Source organism: Lactuca sativa, chromosome 9 (assembly GCF_002870075.4).
Source record: "Lactuca sativa cultivar Salinas chromosome 9, Lsat_Salinas_v11, whole genome shotgun sequence".
Classification (NCBI taxonomy): domain Eukaryota; kingdom Viridiplantae; phylum Streptophyta; class Magnoliopsida; order Asterales; family Asteraceae; genus Lactuca; species Lactuca sativa.
In genome coordinates, this window is record NC_056631.2 from 80,439,053 (window position 1) to 80,457,954 (window position 18,902).

At 33.5% G+C, this 18,902-nt stretch overlaps 2 protein-coding genes across 2 annotated transcripts; one reads left to right on the plus strand and one right to left on the minus strand.

Annotated features, from left to right (window-relative positions):
• Positions 1–6,176: 6,176 nt before the first annotated feature.
• LOC111895032 (uncharacterized) lies at positions 6,177–9,058 on the minus strand. Its single transcript, XM_023891119.3, has 7 exons — positions 8,679–9,058; positions 8,016–8,155; positions 7,787–7,886; positions 7,604–7,702; positions 7,081–7,521; positions 6,804–7,010; positions 6,177–6,667 (listed from the first exon to the last, which is right to left on the minus strand). Exons 1-7 carry the CDS (start codon positions 9,006–9,008, stop codon positions 6,398–6,400), a joined length of 1,587 nt encoding a protein of 528 aa, XP_023746887.2. The 5' UTR covers positions 9,009–9,058; the 3' UTR covers positions 6,177–6,397.
• A 5,250-nt stretch (positions 9,059–14,308) lies between these two features.
• On the plus strand, positions 14,309–16,644 carry LOC111895036 (polyadenylate-binding protein 2). Its single transcript, XM_023891125.3, has 6 exons — positions 14,309–14,585; positions 14,713–14,815; positions 15,607–15,680; positions 15,794–15,985; positions 16,093–16,223; positions 16,396–16,644. Exons 1-6 carry the CDS (start codon positions 14,454–14,456, stop codon positions 16,439–16,441), a joined length of 678 nt encoding a protein of 225 aa, XP_023746893.1. The 5' UTR covers positions 14,309–14,453; the 3' UTR covers positions 16,442–16,644.
• Positions 16,645–18,902: the final 2,258 nt, after the last annotated feature.

Consider the following 18,902-nt stretch of genomic DNA (forward strand, 5'->3'; position numbering starts at 1 on the left):
GGTTCCTGTTCCCATTTGCGTTTACGTTTCCACTACGGGTCCTTACCATCTCGATCTATACACCGAATAAGGTGAATCTAGATCTTAATTTAGGATTGACGTCTTAAATCATCCTTATCATCCCGAAACGTTTACATGCTAGTTCTAATATCGTAGTCATACGTTTAGAATCCTAAACACATAAGGTTTCCAGATCTGGTCGGCAACAGACCATAGATCCGAACAATTAACAACATATCATGCACAAAGCATTTAGCACATAAAAGCAATTTAGGCATCATTCCTAAAATAAGCTAGTGCTCACACCTCACAATCATCGCTTAGCATTCTAAGTTTAAGTCTAGAAATAAATCCATATTCCTAGTTCGCTTAAACTAATGCTCTGATACCAACTGTGACATCCCCAAAATCACGGCCAGAAAAGACCGATTTTGTTTATGCTTTATGAAAATCAGAGTACTTCGTTTTATAAAAAGGTTGTGGTGGAAGATGGAGGTATCCTCTAGATCTGATAAGAAAGGATGATTCACGAAGTCCAACTTGGACGACCAAAAGTATGGAGGTAGTGGTGGAACCAAGTGGTGTGAGAAGTGCAAGAAGAAGCACTTTGGAAGATAAGATGGAGAAGTGACTTGCTATAAGTGTCGTAGGATTGGTCACTATTCCAGAGATTGTACATTCGACAATAGGAAGTGTTACGAATGTGGAGATGGTAAGCATATTTCGAAGAACTGTCCAAAGAAGAACAAAGCTGCAAGGCAAAATGCGCCGCCGAAGCCAAAGGCGAGAGCATTCCAGATGATCCTTGATGAAGCAGGTGACAACACAACTGATTAGAAGTAAGGATAAATAAAGTAGCAATATAGTATCATGCAGTGTAGCCTAATGTAAGAGGCATAGTGTAGGGTGAACTTGAACATTTATGTAATCGTTTCAAGAAATAATATAAACCTTGGTTTTGTTATCTGGCGTGTTAAGTTGCTATGTGAAATTCTTGTATGGTGACTTGGAAAAACTGTGAGACAATACTTTGGACGAGTATGTAACCGGATCATATGATCTACTTTTCGATTAAAAGTTAATAAAAAAGAAATTGCTCGAGTTTGGAAAATATAGAAAAAAAAAAAAGGAAGAAGAAGAAGAAGAAGTGTATGTTTTAATATTTAAAAATTATGATTCTAAATTTTTGGGATCCAAATTAGGGCTAGCATAAATATGAAATAAATTTAGCTTAACTTGATGTTATGAATTCAATATCATGTTGTAAAACTATTAGGGTCACAAACAAGTTAAATTGAAAAGGTTCATTTGAAAATAGTTGGAAAATGAAGACACTAACACAAGCCAAGTGAAGGTCCCATGCAAGTTTGGCCAAGGAACCAATGGGGGCATTTATGCTCTTACATGTAATTTTAAAAATATAGCATGCTAAAATATCATGTAAAGCAATCCTCCCCTGCCAACAATTCAGTTGAATTGTGAAGTTACACTTATGGTCCCTAAACTATAAAGTTCTTAACATAACTAGAAAAACTTTACATTTTTGTTTATGGCTCCATTAACCCAACACTTCCATGGACTAGATTGTTTGTGGATCTCCTTCGATATCTCCACTTTAGATAGTTTAGCAATATGCACTATGGTTTCAAAACATGAATACTTCTTTAACATTGTTCACTTTGTGATTTGGAAACGCACTGAATCATGCTTCCAATCTACATAGATTTTCTTCTTAGTTAGATGGCAACTCATACCCAAAAACCTGCAACTGATAATTCAAAACCATACTTCAGCATAGTGAAATGTGAAATCCAAACTAAGGAATATGAATTAAAGAATAAGGAATGTGAATTGAGGAATGAGGAATCTGAAATGAAGAACGTATCAGCATATGGTTTCACGGACTATAAAACTCAAAAATTCAACAATACAAAATGTAATAGACAAAACTGCATAAATGGTCCCTGTGGTTTGTCAAAAATTGTCACTTTGGTCCGATAAGGTTTGGACTAGCACCAGAGGTCCAAACTTTTTGTTTTTTTGCGAGTTTGGTCCAATTTACTATTAACTTTTTCATAACGACAATCTTGCTCTTACTTTTTTCTTTTTCATTTTTTATTATTTAAAGATTTTTTCAGATTAAAGAAAAAAAGAAAAAGGAAAAAAGAAAAATTTTTCTTTTTTATTTAATTTTTATATCATAAAAAATAAAAAAGAAAAAGAAAATCTCTCTCTCTCTCTCTCTCTCTCTCTCTCTCTCTCTCTCTCTCTCTCTCTCTCTCTCTCTCTCTCTCTCTCTCTCTCTCTCTCTCTCTCTCTCTCTCTCTCTCTCTCTCTCTCTCTCTCTCTCTCTCTCTCTCTCTCTCTCTCTCTCTCTCTCTCTCTCTCTCTCTCTCTCTCTCTGTGTGTGTGTACATGTGAGAAGAAAATCACCCCAAACACCCTCATTCTCTTCTTCCTTGTCTCTTTTCATTTCATCTGCAACTTAAACAATACACATAATCCACCCAATACTCACTTCAATTTGATCTCCCTTCTTCATTCGTCATTTTCTATGTTTTTTGTTAGTTTAAAAAGCTTAAATAAACTTCAATTAGAAAAGCATAGAGTGATCTAGATCAAGACCTGAAAGATCCCCAAATTAGGAATGATGAAACACAACAACGAACCTTGAATTGTGGACTCTCACTTTGATTTGAAGACGCTAGAGCCAATATGGTAGGTTTTCCGAACAGTTGAATTGGTATCGGATAATGTCCGACAAAGTGGGTATCTTAGCGGCGACAAGGTGCTAGATCGGCTCTGTCCCCTCCTTCCTCTCACCTGCAGATCAACTTTGAACAAATTCGAGGGAGAGGGTGAATCAAATTCGAGGAAACACAGCAGGTGGCATGTGGAGATGATGGTTTCCGAGTCTGAAATAGTGAGAAAGAGTGAAGGGGACAACCGGTCTCCAACGAATTCCTTTGCGGTTTTACTCCTCATCGACGACGACTAACAAATCAAAAGAATCAAGTCGTATCAGCAGTCGACCGTTGGGTGTTTGGCAGGTATCGATGAGCAGAAAGAAAGGAAAAATAATGAGGATTAGGGTTGTGCCTTTTTCGGTGGCCTTCATCTCCGCTTTGGTCATCTACGACGGGGGTTGTAGAGATCAAAGGGGATCACATAAAACAAAAGAGGGGTTTGGGGTTTGCTAATCGACAGTGAAGGGAAATTGCCTCTTCTTTGGTGACCGAAGACTCCATCTCTGATGGCAGGTTTCACCCGAGAGAGAGAGAGAGAGAGAGAGAGGAGAGAGAGAGAGAGAGAGAGAGAGAGAGGAGAGAGAGAGAGAGAGAGAGAGAGAGAGAGAGAGAGAGAGAGAGAGTTTCTTTTTTATTTTTCTGTTATAAAAATTATATAAATTAAATAGAAAAGAAAATTTTTCTTTTTTCTTTTAATCTGAAAAAATCTTTAAATAATAAAAAATTGAAAAAGAAAAAAGTAAGGGCAAAATCGTCATTATAAAAAAGTTAATAGTAAATTGGATCAAACTCGCAAAAAAAATGAAAAGTTTGGAACTCTGGTGCTAGTCCAAACCTTTTTAAACCAAAATGACAATTTTTGACAAACCACAGGGACCATTTGTGCAGTTTTATTAATGTAAAATGTAAAACGTTGGCTTACAGCTAAATAAAAAAAAATAAAAAAAAATAAAAAAAATAAAAAAAATAAAAAAAAAAACTATATTTGATAGACTGTTAGCATGTAGGAGCATATGGTTCAGCATACTAAGAAATTGAAGGTTTGGCACATGGTGAACTTCAAGGTTTCACAAACTATATAATGATGCATTTATGAGCTTTAATTTAAGAGTAAATTACACGAATGGTCTGTGTGGGTTAGGGTAATTTGCGCATTTAGTCTCTAATTTACTTTTTTAACTCGGAAGGTCTCTACTATTTGTTTTTGTTACGCGGGACCAAACGTGTAATAAAAACAAACAGTAGGGACCTTCCAAGTTAAAAAAATAAGTTATAGACCAAACGTGCAAATTACCCTAAACCATAGGGACCATTCGTGTAATTTACTCTTAATTTAAAAATTCAGCAAATATTTTCTCTATATTGTTACAACATATGAAAATGGATTTAGAAATAGTACTTGTATGCTATAAAATTTGAAGTCAAATTGGAGTTTGGATTTAGAGTTTGACAGAGATTTCAAAATATACTTTTGACATAAAATGAATGAAATGTCTAGAAATTAGAATGAGATGAAATTTTCGCAAATCAATAAGGAGCGTGACTACGTTACTCATTTTTTCTTAAAAAATATTAAATAAATAAATAAAGTAAATTTATCAATTTTATAAAGTTAACAACATTAGAGTAAATCGAATCGTCTTTGTTCCTTGTGCAGGTGTCAAAAGGCATATTCAATTCTAATTTTCAAAAATTAACTCGGATCGTCCTTTGTTTGATTAAAAGTTGTACATGTCATCCCTTATTAGTTTAAATTTACACGTTTCATCCATTGCGATACATGAAATGAGTATTCTGCCATTTTTTTTTATTTATTTTATTTTTCTTACAATTATTTATAAGAGTAAATTACACGAATGGTCCCTATGGTTTAGGATAATTTGCACGTTTGGTCCCTAATTTATTTTTTTAACTCGAAAGGTCTCTACTGTTTGTTTTTGTTACACGCTTGGTCCCTGTCTTACCTAAAAAACTATTTTGCCCTTGATTTTTTTAAATATTTAAATAAACACACCCCAACCCCAACCCCCATTACCTTACTTTACCTATCCTACCATTTTTTCCAATTTAAATAATAGTTTTTTAGGTAAGATAGGGACTAACAAAAACAAAAAGTAGGGACCAAGCGCATAACAAAAACAAACAGCATGGACTTTCCGAGTTAAAAAAATAAATTATGGACCAAGCATGCAAATTACCCCAAACCATAGGGACCATTCGCGTAATTTACTCTATTTATAATATACAAAATAAAATAAAATAAAATAAAATAAAACTCACCCCACCTACCTTATCCTAACCCCTTCCCTTCTATACCTTCTTTCCCCTTATTTTCCCTTTTAGCATTTCCAACTCACTCTCATTCTCCATTATTTCTCCTATTTCTTCTCGCATTCCTCTCAACCTTACCCCATTTATTCCCCCATTTTGGGGTAAATGAATAGTATAACACCAAATATGGTGTTATACTATTCATTTCCCCCACAATAGGGATGAACTTTGAGTTGTCGGTTTTAGTCTCTCGTTTTATATATTTATATATTTCTGGTTTTTTTATCTACTAATTATTATTTAAATGTAATATTTGATACTTATAATATTGTGTTATATATTAAATTATATTATATATATATATATATATATATATATATATATATATATATATATATATATATATATATTGTTTATCAAATTCATATTAAAATTTAAATACATATTGAAATTTTAAAACACAATAACGTATTTTACAAAAGCTTATAATTACGTATTATAAATATAATCTTATTTTTTAATAATACTGTAATGAAAAAAATATATAGATTATATATTTGTTAAAACCAAACTAACAGAAAGAGTGTATTTGAAAATTCATATAAGTTAGAAGAATGGAATACATTTTTTGGGGTAAAAATGAGTTAAAAAATGAAATAGGGTTGGAGATGAAACACTATTTACCTCATTTTTACTCCATTATATTTCTCTTATTTTTTATTTTTATATAAAATATATATTTTTATTATTGTAGAAATAGGTAGAGAGAGACATAGAGAGATAGAGAGAGAGAGAGAAAGAATGTAATTGAATGTGATATACACAACAATACACCACGACCACTACCAACCACTAAACACAGGCAATGTTGTTCATGGTTAGTAGTCATCGCCACCTAGACCACAAAAGGCTTCATGCTATATATAACCTGATGGCCTAACAAAGCACCCAATCATGAATCAACATCATACATACATACGTACATAAGAGATTTTATTAACCTTTGAAATTTTCCATAAACATTATGGATTCTATAATTCTCTTACATCAAACATCACTGCAAAATGCATTTTCTGCAGCGTTACCACCAACATGAACAATCAAAAAGCATAAAACACAAACATAAATCCAAAACTCAAAAATTAGTCCAAACCAAAAGAACTGAAAAACATCTAATATTTACAAAAGAAAATTAAAAGAGAGTTCATTTTACAACTACAGAAGTTGGATGAAGATGGGTCACATCACTTGACCCTTTTATGACAATTCAATATCGTCTCTCATTTGGTGATTAATATTACGCATTAATTAATCTCATTGTCCTTATAATATAATAATATAATAATAATAACAATAAATAGTAATCGTATGGTTATTACTTAGAGCCCAGGTATGGATTCAAGATTGTATTTTTCAGAGGCTTTTGATTCATGTGGTTCTTGGATTTGGTTGTGTGAAATCGGTGGTTTCTCAATTGCGGGAGTTTGTAAATAATTGTAAGACGGATTCCGATTTGCTGGTGGGGCCGGATTACTAATTTTGCTTGCAAGAAACCGGCGAATTAAGCTTCTTAAAAACGGAGACATGGTGTCTGGTTCGTGTTCCAAGTAGTACATCATTCCACCCATACACGCACAAAACAGAGCCACCTTTAAAAAATTCCAACCAAATGTCAGATCACATATTATGACACGACATAACATGTTAGGTTGTCCAGGTATAATCAGGGACCAAAAACGTAATTTCTCAATATTTTTGGGTAAAACGTGGAATTTAGTTTAGTACCTCAGCATTTTTGATATCGGGAAGAACACGGCGGTTTACTAATATATACCACAAAGACTCTCCAGCACGTGGAAGAACATACAATCCAAGTTCCCCTCTTCTTCCTTTTTTCTCCAAAACCACTGATAATGCAGCTAATCCACCTGCAAACCAGTATACAAGCTTGTGGTCTTTTGATGCCACTTGTCTATGCATGCAAATCGCCCCCTTACATTCCCAAAAAAAAAAATTTATATATATAAATATTAAATACATGTGAGTACTTATAGAGCTATACCTGAAAGATTCCAACAAATGAAGACAGAAAAGCGGTTGACCGAACAGCTCCAATCACTGCATGCCAGCTGGTCTTAAATGGTGCTTCCATAAACTTTTGAAGACGAAGGACAACGAAGGGTACAAAAGTCAGAGAGAAATAAAGTGGGAATGTTTTCCGGAATGTTGCTGACGTGGCGTAAGCGTTGTGAGCCAAACATGATTTTGTGGATGGGTGGATTATTGAACAGGGGATGATGGAAGGGTATTCTTGTAAATCGATAAATTCGGAGCCTTTTATGGTTGATAGGTAAGAAGAGAGTGATGCGATATCTACTGGAGAACCTCTACAGCATTCCCTTACAGCTTTGTATACAGGTTTAGCAACAGGGCCTGTTTTTTGAATAAAATCTTGGTATGATTTTGGTAAGCTTTCGGGTCGCATTACAAAAGCATACATGACCTGAAATTGTTGAACAAGATGCAAGATTATTATTAGAAGGAAAAAAGATGTAAACTTTAACTCTTTAAGCATCAATATGTACCTGAGCACATGATAAAGCAAAGAGTAATGAATCACCATGTCTCCATGAGCTTCCCCAAAGGTGGAACTTGTTCTTTGATTTTGCAGAATTATAAGCACACTGTTGAACAGAAAAAAATGAAGTTTGAGGGGTTTTTTGTTATATGATATAAAACATTGAGTGGATACTAAGTTAATTATTTACCTGAGCAAGCCTTGCAAGAAGATATAAAGCAAGTGTACGCCTTCGATTGGAATCATCTAATGCTAGAATAGAAAGACCAGCAATTGAACCTGCTAAAATTCTGCTCCATCATCACCTTTAAGAAAGTTATATATGTGAACTAGATATGATACTGTATTACTGTATACTTTAATTGAGGGATATAAATCTTGTTATTGGAAAGATCTATATTTATTGCACAGTAACTTACGCATTGAATGGTGTTTCTTTCTTTCTCCACTTCCTCAATAAGCATCTAAGAGCATGGTATGAGCCAGTAAATCCTCCAAAAAGTAAACCAACCCGACATGCCTCCTCTCTCACTATCAAGTCCTTCTCTGATACAAGTTGCTGCATAGAACTTGGTTAGTTATAACAATGAATATGATTCAAATAAAGCTCAATATAAATGAATTGGTAGAGAATGAAAATGTGCCTAAAGAAGATGAAAATCGAGGAAATGAAAGCAATTATATCATCTTTTATGCCGTTGAACTTATGTAGCATGTTTAACTCGCTTGAGTGTGTATGTGTGTGTCTAAGTAATTCGTTAGCAGAGATTACAGAAGGGATTGCAGAAAGATCAAAGATTACTGATTTACTAGCAATAAATGAATTTGGATGATATACATCGAGGTTTAGAAAGCAAAATGGAGCTTAAATAGTTCGAATTTTGAACTGATTTTACTTCCATTCCAATTCAGGATCAGAATCCTGTGCTCATGTTCGAATCGAATACAACTCCAAACACGCAACGAATTCGAATGATTAACATACCACATGAAATTGACTTCAATTCAAACTAGCAAAATCCATAAACCAAAAACAAGCAAATAAAATCAGTTAAATTCAAACATTAAAAACAATTTCAAACCTTAAGATCGAGAAGAGACGAATAGGATTTTCTCCGAGCGAGCTTAAATGCACGGAGCAAAATTCCAATGCCGACACGAACACCATACGACAAAAGGAAACTTTGGCAGAGATTACCAATAGCGTTAGCTACACATGACTCATCAGCGTGATCGCAAGGTGGATGTAGCATCTTAGCACGTCGTTGCCGGCGTTGCAATTCCTCAATGGCCTCCCGTAAACGATCCTCCGCCTCTCGGAGGCGGCGTTCAGCCGCGTCACCATCGAATGCGTCGGTGGACGGAGGCGGGGAAGCGACGGAAGATGAGGTGGATTTGGAGAGAGAAGGCATTTTGGAAACAAGGGTTTCTGCATCGACGGAGAAAGGGATATGGTGGGTATATTTTGATATGCTAAAATAAGGAAGAACCAAAGAAGTGGAAGTCGTACAACTAATTATTCAAAAGGTACAAGTCTTCAAAGCTGTAAGACTTTACCTGGGAATAGTAAATTCTTGATTTGGTGGGGCATATCGGGCCGGGTTTAGGATTCGGATTGGGACGCCGTTGGCCGTTGCTTGACGCGACCGTGACTCCGAAATTAAAATATCAAAAAGACATCTTTTCACACTCTTGAAAGAATAAGAGCTAGTGAGAGTCTCCGATTGTACATTTGACATTCCTCATCCATAAAGTTCGAATATTATTATTAGTTATGCAAATTATGAAGTCAAATCAATGGTGAAGAGATGAAATGTATACAAAATAAAATGAGATGTTTGAATGAACTACTATATACACGATGAAATCGTGTGTTGAAGAAAGAGTCACACCTTTCCAATGTACTATCAATCTAATGGTAGCCTATTATTTTTATTTTTAGTATTTGAAACAAAAAAAGCTCATTTTTTTTTTTAAAACCTCCAATGTCATTTCTTACCCACAACCAAAATAATTGATACTTTTAATTAAACGACATGTAAAATCTCATTTATCACGTTATATGAATCATACTTTCAATCAACAAATAATTCATACTTTCAAAGTAACTAGTGATACTTTCGATCAACAAATAATTCATGCTTTCAAAATAATTGATATTTTCAATTAAACGATATATAAAATCTCACTTTGACACGATTTTATAACTTCATGATTCATACTTTCAAATCGACGCACATATTCATTCATTTGAATTAATATTGTATTGATTCATACTTTCAAATCACAAAGGCGAATATTCTTAATTGTAGAAACATGGATTCTTATATCTTAATTACCTTGAACAAATTTTTATATCTCATATCTTTATTCATATATCTCATATGACGAATTTTCAAAATGGTTAGGTATATATACTTAGGTTCTTATGTGTTAAATTTTTGTCGGATAATTTTCAAACTGACCAAGTATGTAATTTTATTCATTAGGTGTTCAACACTCATAAAAATTAAATGAAGTAAGTTCAAAATGTGGCAGAGTCTTTTGGATATGTAATTATTATAAAGATAACAAAAATTAAAGCAAATGGATATGTGTCAAAAAAATATTTTAGTTTGTGATCAGAGTGGTGCATATAGAGTTACAAATATGTTCTTCAACTAAACAAAATATTCTCATATATTTTTCATTTTACTCATCTGGTTGATGTAACGCGGAAAATTGACACATGGTTGATCTGATCGAGTCGAGATCTCGGATAGGTGCTTCGATGTCGCTAATGAGTCTCGATATGACTTCTAATACACTCATAAACGAGATTCGTTAGAGTTGCCCCAAGACTTGCATCCCGGGAGCGACCTCCGACGATCAAGTTAGTATCGATACGAAATGTAGGTTGGGTCTTTTGAGCGAAAGCAACCCGATCGTATGTATGTGTGATGCATATGAGACAGATTTTGAGCTTACCTGTTGAGTATTGAAAATATTGAAACTGATGTTGGCATTTGTAAAGGCGTTTGTGAAGGCTATGATTGAAGACGTTTCATGAAGAATCTTTTGCTTAGTGGTTTCTTTGTTTAATTTGGCATGTGATGTATTTAACCACTATATATTTAGCCTTTAGCTTAGCTTGTTTGGTAAGCTTCCCACAAATACTCCCTTTCTGTATCAACATCAGTTAGGTTGAGAAAACCAAAGCTCTTTGTATGTTCCTTTTCACAATCAATAAGATACAAAAGCTTTTACCAAGATTACTTTCAAATTTATGTGTTTGATTCATGAATCTGATTCTAATTCCACACTCGTCATTTCGTTTTGGATTTCACATTACCGTTATGATGTGTGTTGAGAGATATTTACAATCAATAGTATCTTTATCTAGGAGAAGAAACTAATAGTTCTACATTATGAAGGTAAATATGAGAGTTGTACTTGAGGTGACAAGAGTACTTTTTGTCTTGGGAAGGAGAAAGAAATACTACCGAAGACCGAACCATAGCAAAAAGACCGAACCATCGCGAAAAGGTTGAATCATCGCTAAAAGGTCGAACCGTCGTGAAAAGGTTGAACCATCATAAAAAGTGTTGGATTAAGATGTCTAAGGTCCTACCTAAATTGATATAATATTGATGAATAAAAGCGAAGTCCTTTTTGGGTTGTCCTCATAACCAAGAAATGGCTTGGATTTATCAAATGAGAGAGATAAATCATTTGTTAATTTATTGTATGATTAATAAATTAATTAGAAATAGTTAATAGTTAATTATGAATTAATTAAACATAGTTAGAAATGATTAGTTATTAATCGGAATTAATTTGGATTTAACTCAGGGTTAATTGGAATTAATTAAATATACGACCAGTCAATTGTAATTGTTCAATAGTTAAACCAAAGAGACAATTCTAGAACATACCAAGGCATAGACGGTCTTAGGAGTCTCTTTAGGGTTTCTAGAAGCCTCTTGGTATTAGATAATGAAAATATTTAAGTTAAGGATTAAATTTATTATTTAATTAGTCAAATATGGCTTTGTCTGCAAGTTACCTAAATCATAGATAGGTCCATCAGGGCACCTAATTTTGTGGCTTCTCATACCTATAAGGCGGATAATGAAATTCTCCTCCTAATATCCCATCTTTCCTTCGATCATAGGCTTTCTTGGGTTTTTGGTGTGAACCATTAGAGGCTGTCATACTTTTGGAGCTAGTTTTTCAAGGAGACTACAAAGGGTATTTGATTAGCTTGTTTTAAGTCAAGCAAGATGTATGTAGTTCCATTCATGAATTTGATTCACAGGGTTTGTAGTTTTGTTTCATAAGTATGTTGCTATTAATTGAGAAAAGTCATAGATCCAATTTAGGTTGCATGTACCCTTAAGTGTTAAGTGAAATTCCATAAGTACCTTGTCTTTGTAACCTAAAAACCCAACAAAAAGGCCGAACCATCTTTGAAAGACTGAACCATCGTGAAAAGGCCAAACTGTAATATCCTAAAAATAGGTATAGTTCTCTGACCTTAATCTTTTATGTATTTATCAAGACTAGTCTTTATTGATAAAATGTGGCAATTGAGTACGTGGGGCGTACGCATGTGTACGCATAGCATACTCATGCACGTTGCATGATCACGGAGGTCACCTTGTACGTTGGGCGTACCAGATGGTACGTTGGGCGTATTAGGCTCAGAGTAAAACCTTAATGCCCTTTTGTGTCCCTATTTAAGGAACATGATGACCTCATTTCCAACCACCATTTCCAGCCTCCAACCTCCCTCAGACCCTAATTTTGTATTCCTAGCTTGTGTGAGTGTTTGTGGCTCAATTGAGTGTTCTTGTGAAGCTTGTGCTTCTTCTAGAGGTATCAAGTTCTATTCTTGTTGGTGCATCTTCCAGAGGTATCATGCTCAAAACTTGCTCATTATTATGTTAATTCATGTTTTGGGTCCATTTTTAGGGTTTTATGTCCCACGTTTGGAGCTTTGTGAGTTTGGTGGACTCCAAAGCATATCTCACGTCATTTTAAGTGTATTTAGTTGTCTAGATTCATAAAAATGAGAACTTGATCGTCTAAACCTCTCCATGCATGAGTTATGTGGACTTTTGTCTTGAGAAGGTTAGAGTTTGTGAGTTTGGCACTTGTTCAACCAAGCTAAGGCTTAAATTCCACGACTTTATGAAGTAATAGGCCTTATTCAGCTCAGATATGTAGTTATAGCATTTGTCTTAACAAATTAAGACCAAGTGAAGTGAGGAGTGGAAATATGAGGAGTACGCCGTGCGTACTCCCAGCTACGCGCAGCGTAGCGCTGAGACCCCCCGATACATGCATGGTTGGTTGTATGCCCAGTGTAGAGGGTCGTACGACCAACGTACTCGCTAGGTGTTGAATTTCGTTGACTTTTGAGCTTTTGGTCAATTTGTGGACTTTTGGCCAAGGAGGGGCAAAACGGTCTTTTCACTTTCTCGAGATTTTGTAGAGAGACTCGGTTTAGCATTTTGAGGTTATTATTATTATTTATTAATTAGAGATGAATGTGACATAATTAGGTGGAGTCTAGACCGGTAGTTCGGGTGCGAGATTGACTGCTTTCCAGCGAGAGGTGAATCTTCTCACTATACTTACATGTGTGGTAACTTTTGTGTGATAGGAGGGTCTTATTGATGTTATGGACCGAAGGGTCTTATTTGTTTATGTGTTATCATGCATTTTGTCTTTGTGACTTATGCTGTTATGTTATTCTGTGTATCTATTAAGCTATGACCGGATGGTCCATGCCGAGACGTGAGACCGGAGGGTCCTTATCGAGGTTTAGCCACGAGAGACTAATTATTTGTGTATATGAAATTTAGGGAACTCACTAAACTTTGTTATTACAATGTTAATTAAATGTGTTTCAGGTACATCACAGGATCACGGAAAGACGTCAACATGATTGTACACACCTTGATGATTAGAGTTTATGTGGATTATGGGATACTTGACTTTGTTTCATGGTATTTTGTATTTGACAATTACATGCTGGCATGGGTTCATGAACTATGTTTTGAGTATTTAAAAATGAAAAAATAAAATTGTTTGAAAATTTAAGCTGTCACACAAACCATTGTAAAAATGCCGAACCATTGCTAAAATACCGATGATGATGTATGTGTGTGTGTGTGTGTATATATATATATATATATATATATATATATATATATATATATATATATATATATATATATATATAATGGTCATCTTGTTTGTGTTTGTTAGACATTACATGACTAAACAACGGTAGAACTAGATGAGACGGGAGTTGAAAACTTTTTCAATCGATTTTCGATAATGAGAGATATTGAAAAAGAGTATTACCTTTTTGGATGATTTTAATTCTTTTATACAATCACAAATATATACAAAACATTATATAAAATTGTCAGATTTAATCATGTTTTATATAGAAAAGGAGTTTTAAACATATACACAAATCAGTTAATCTACTCAGAGTTTATGAAACCAAACAAGTTTAAGTATGTTCGTATTTTATTTTTAATTTTGGGAGTAAAACTAAAAATAGTACAATGGTTGGAGTTGGACTTGAACTTAAACTTGGGCTTACTCTTTCACCCCCATAACCCTGCCAAAGTGCGGAGCCTGTCTATATTTTCTGTAATCCCCAAAATACCCTCAACAAAATACCAAAATAACAAGGTTTACGTTTCATTCACCCCAAACTCCCGCACTTGTATAATCTTTCATTGGGCGCAGATAAAACCCTATTTTCACTGCTAGTTCCGAATACACAACGCAAAATCGTGTGTGTTCAATCGCAAAATCTCAGTTCCGTGTGATCTTGTATAGAGAGATTACAAGTTATGGATCACACGGCGGAGCAAGATCAAGAGCACGAAGTCTACGGCGGAGAGATACCGGATGAAGGAGAGATGGACACTGATTTCGAGATGTCGAGAGACGAAGCGGAGGACGTTGACAACAATAGCTCCAAGGTATAACTTATGTTTCTGTTATGCGTTTTTTTGGTTGTTTGGGGATTAGTTTTATGCATGTGAACTACAGTTGAGCCTTGATTTTAAGGTTAAAGTTAGTTTTTTTTGTTTTGCTTTCTTAATTTAGGATTTGGAGGATATGAAGAAGAGACTGAAGGAAATTGAAGAAGAGGCAGGGGCGCTTCGTGAAATGCAGGCCAAAGTTGAGAAAGAGATGGGCTCAGTTCAAGGTATTCTCTCTAATTTTGACATTTGCTTTGTAATATCTTCAAGGCGTTGCGTTTTTAGATATCAGATTTGTGCTTTGGAAGGGTGATACATTGATTAAATTGTATTAAGTAGTTTTATCTAGGGCTTGTTGTAGGAAGAATGGATTACATTTAAGTTTGCTGTTTGCCAACTTATAATCAGCATAGGTCATGTTTAATATCGATCTTAGAATCATATGTGGGGCTATTCAAGTTAATATTGCTATTGCTATCATCCCAAAGAAGTATGCAAGTTCTCTATGGTTTCTTTGCTCAATACAAAAACAAACAAACAGTGAATCAATTTCCACCTATTTTACCTGAAATCAGGAAAGATACTTCACCAGAACAATTCTAATGTATAAACCCTTAATGACTTTGTTAACTTAGACATACCAGTTTTACAAAGATTTAGAAACAAAATTTCAGTGTATGTTGACTAAAGAATCCATTGGTTCAATAAAAAAGTCTTTGAAGCCTTAAGTAGTTTTTCTTTGGCATTGCAATACAATAGACTAAGGAGGAGGCAATAAACAAATTTACACCTTCAATAGATGATCTGAAAAAGTTATGTGACTTTGTGTACTTTTTAAACCCTAAAATCCCTCTTCCACATACTGTTTTAACATTCTTTTTTGAAACCAGTCTACAAAAACACCTCCATACATCTTCTAAATTCTAATATCACCCAACACATCACTACTATTTCTATCATTTGATTGACAATTTGACATTACTTTGTGTTAACAATATGTAATCATGGGAATTTTCAGAAGATCCTTCTGGTGCAACTGCTACACAAGCTGAGAAGGAAGAAGCTGATGCTCGTTCGATATACGTCGGTAATGTGAGATTTATAATCCTTCAAAACTTTTTTTTATAACTTATAAAATATATGATAACAATATTATTATATTTTACTATTTTACACAACTACTACTATCCTTCAAAACTTTTCAGGTAGACTATGCATGTACACCAGAGGAAGTTCAGCAGCATTTTCAGTCATGTGGAACAGTCAACAGGGTGACAATTTTAACAGACAAATTCGGTCAACCAAAAGGTTTTGCATACGTGGAATTTGTTGAACTTGAATCTGTTCAGAATTCTTTGCTGTTGAATGAATCAGAATTGCATGGGCGTCAACTCAAGGTCCTAAAAATCCTAATTGTCTTTCTGGTTTTCCATTTCAACATATAAAAATACATGTTTTAGGGTTCAAATTGTTTTTATTAATTTTTTTTTTTAAATGTGCACAGGTTGCTGCTAAAAGAACAAATGTTCCTGGGATGAAACAATTCAGAGGGAGGCGCCCCAGTCCTTACCTTGGATTCCGTTCACGAAGGCCTTACATGGCTGGCCCACCAATGTTTCCTCCATATGGCTACGGGTATGTATCATTTTTTTTTTTTGGGGAGAAATTTGTAAAATAATTTTACAAATTTCTCCCCCAAAAAATTATAAGTAAAGAACATTTAATTTTATTTATGAAAATAGATGATTAAACGTAACGAAAATCCAAATAAGTAAATAATGAATATGCTGTTAATGTTATGTTGCAGAAGGATTCCGAGGGCTAGGAGGCCAATGTGGTACAGACCATATTGATTGATGACGTGGAGTGGAATTATTATAATAGACATTTTTTTTTTTGTTATGTCTTTCATGTATTATTATTTTCGCCAAAAACTTGTGATGTACTTTGATATTTTACATCATCATCTACATAGCCAAAGAAAGGGTGGTTAAAAGATTTTATTAGTGTTTGTTATAATAGTTCAACAGATGATATGAGAGATTTTTGCCAAATAGTAATCTTGCGCCTTTTTTTTTTTTTTTTTTAAAATTATTTTGTGGTTTTGTTTTTAACAATTCTAGTAACTGATTCACCTGTTTAATTTTACGTGTTGAAAATCTCAACTCAGTCTGTTGTTTGAGATTTCTTAAAATAATCTTACATGTTAAAATAAATTGAATCTGTGCTCACCTTTTAAAATCTTATATTATCAGTGGTATAATAAGTTAGAATAAAATTTACATTTACTTGAATGAGTAGCAAGATATTTGTTCAAAGTTGGAAAAAATGCAACTACAAATATAAATCAATAGCTCAAATAACGTTGACTTTCTCTTTGAGTTTGAATTAGGATTTTATTTTTACGAATTAAATATGTATATTATAAAATAACAATCATGGAAATCTCCGGAAAAGTCCCAATATTTTACCCTAATTTACGGAAAAGTCCCAAACTAAAATTTATTTATGAAAAAGTCTCTATTACCAGTAAAAATGACGATATGATCCTATTTTTCTGGTTTCATTACTTACTCGATTTTAATAAAGTCTCATTATTTTACCATAACTTACGAATTATGGTAAAATAATGAGACTTTAATAAAAATTATGATAAAGTAATAGGACTTTAATGAAACCAGGTAAGTATTGAAACCGATAAACCGGAAAAAAAGGATTAAGTCATCATTTTTTCCGGTAATCGGGACTTTTTCATAAACCAATTTTACTTTGGAACTTTTTCGTAAATTATGGTGAAATATCAGGACTTTTCCGAAGATTTCCCATCAATAATATATAGTTTGTTCTTTACCTCATTTATCTTTTTAAATGTATTCAAACCATTTAGATAGATTTAAAATATATAAACCCGTATTGAAACCAATGTAGTGACTAGTGACCTTTTAATATGGAGAATTTTTTCATTTAGGACAAATTGAAATGCACTTTAATCATGTAATGAGAACCCTTAAAAAAAACTAGTGGCCTATTGAATACAATTAAAATTAGTAACCTAAATACAATTAAAACTTAATGACCCCTAGATTTGAGAAATTGAAATGCACTTTAATCATGTAATGAGAACCCTGGAAAAAAAAAAAAAAAAAGAACTAGTGACCTATTAAATACGGTTAAAAATTAAAATTAGTAACCTACCGAATACAATTAAAACTTAATGACCCCTGGATTTGAGATTTGACGTGGGTGGGTTGCAATGTTGCATAATATCTTAATTGTTTTCAAACCCAACATCATATGAAAATTAAGAACATGTTAAAATTATGGAACAAAGTTATAGATAGAATTAAAAATACTGTTGATCATTGAACTGATTGATTGTCTATAATATTGCTTATTTAACTCGTGTTCGTCATTATTTTGTAGTAACACTCGTTTCATCATAACTTATCTTCTAAAAACTAAAAACGGACCGACCAATTGCCCTTAAACACCCAAATTGACAACTTTAACAAGCAAGTGTCGTACATGCACATGGAAAGTTTTTGACTTGTCCTTTGAGGCTAAGAGTCGCACATTTTTATCGTTATAATTAAAGATGGCTGAAATGAATAAAAATTAAATTATGAGAATTAATAAGATATTAGGCTTCATATTTGATCATTTTCTTTAAATGACTAACACACCCACTAAACCTTATTCATTTTATTCATCACGGGACTTGAACTTTCAGTCCTTTAGGAAAATGACACATTTTCAATACATTGATACCGCTAGACCAAATGTCGTTTTGTTACAAATAATCGTTTAATATCTGAAAACCGGTGGTTTAAAATGGTTCCACACGTCTCTAACAACACTTGCAATGTTTTATTTTTATATTAAATAGTACAAAGCATAAAAGTGTGTGATAGTTGCAACTTCAACACCAAAGAAACATAGAAACCTTAATTCGTTAAGTTTATTAAATGTTTTTGGTAAGATGGTATTTTTTGTTGACAAAAATGGTGTTTGGGCACGAGTTCTTAAGTAATTATATGATGATAAATAATTAGAATCATACAATTTGTAGGAAATAAGTTTTGGATGTTTTGAATTGATAACAATTTGATAATCAAGTATTTTGGTGTTACCAAAAAACTTTTAGCCTAACGTTATCAAAGTGTTTTAAAAAATGTCTTTTTCCTAAGTGGTTGAAGGTTCCGTAATAGACAAAATGAGTAGTACAGGAGTAAGATTTAAAATGTGTGTGTTAGTCATTAAAAAAAAGTATTTTGTTGTTTGAAAAATTTTGATTATTCGAGAAAATAATGAAAA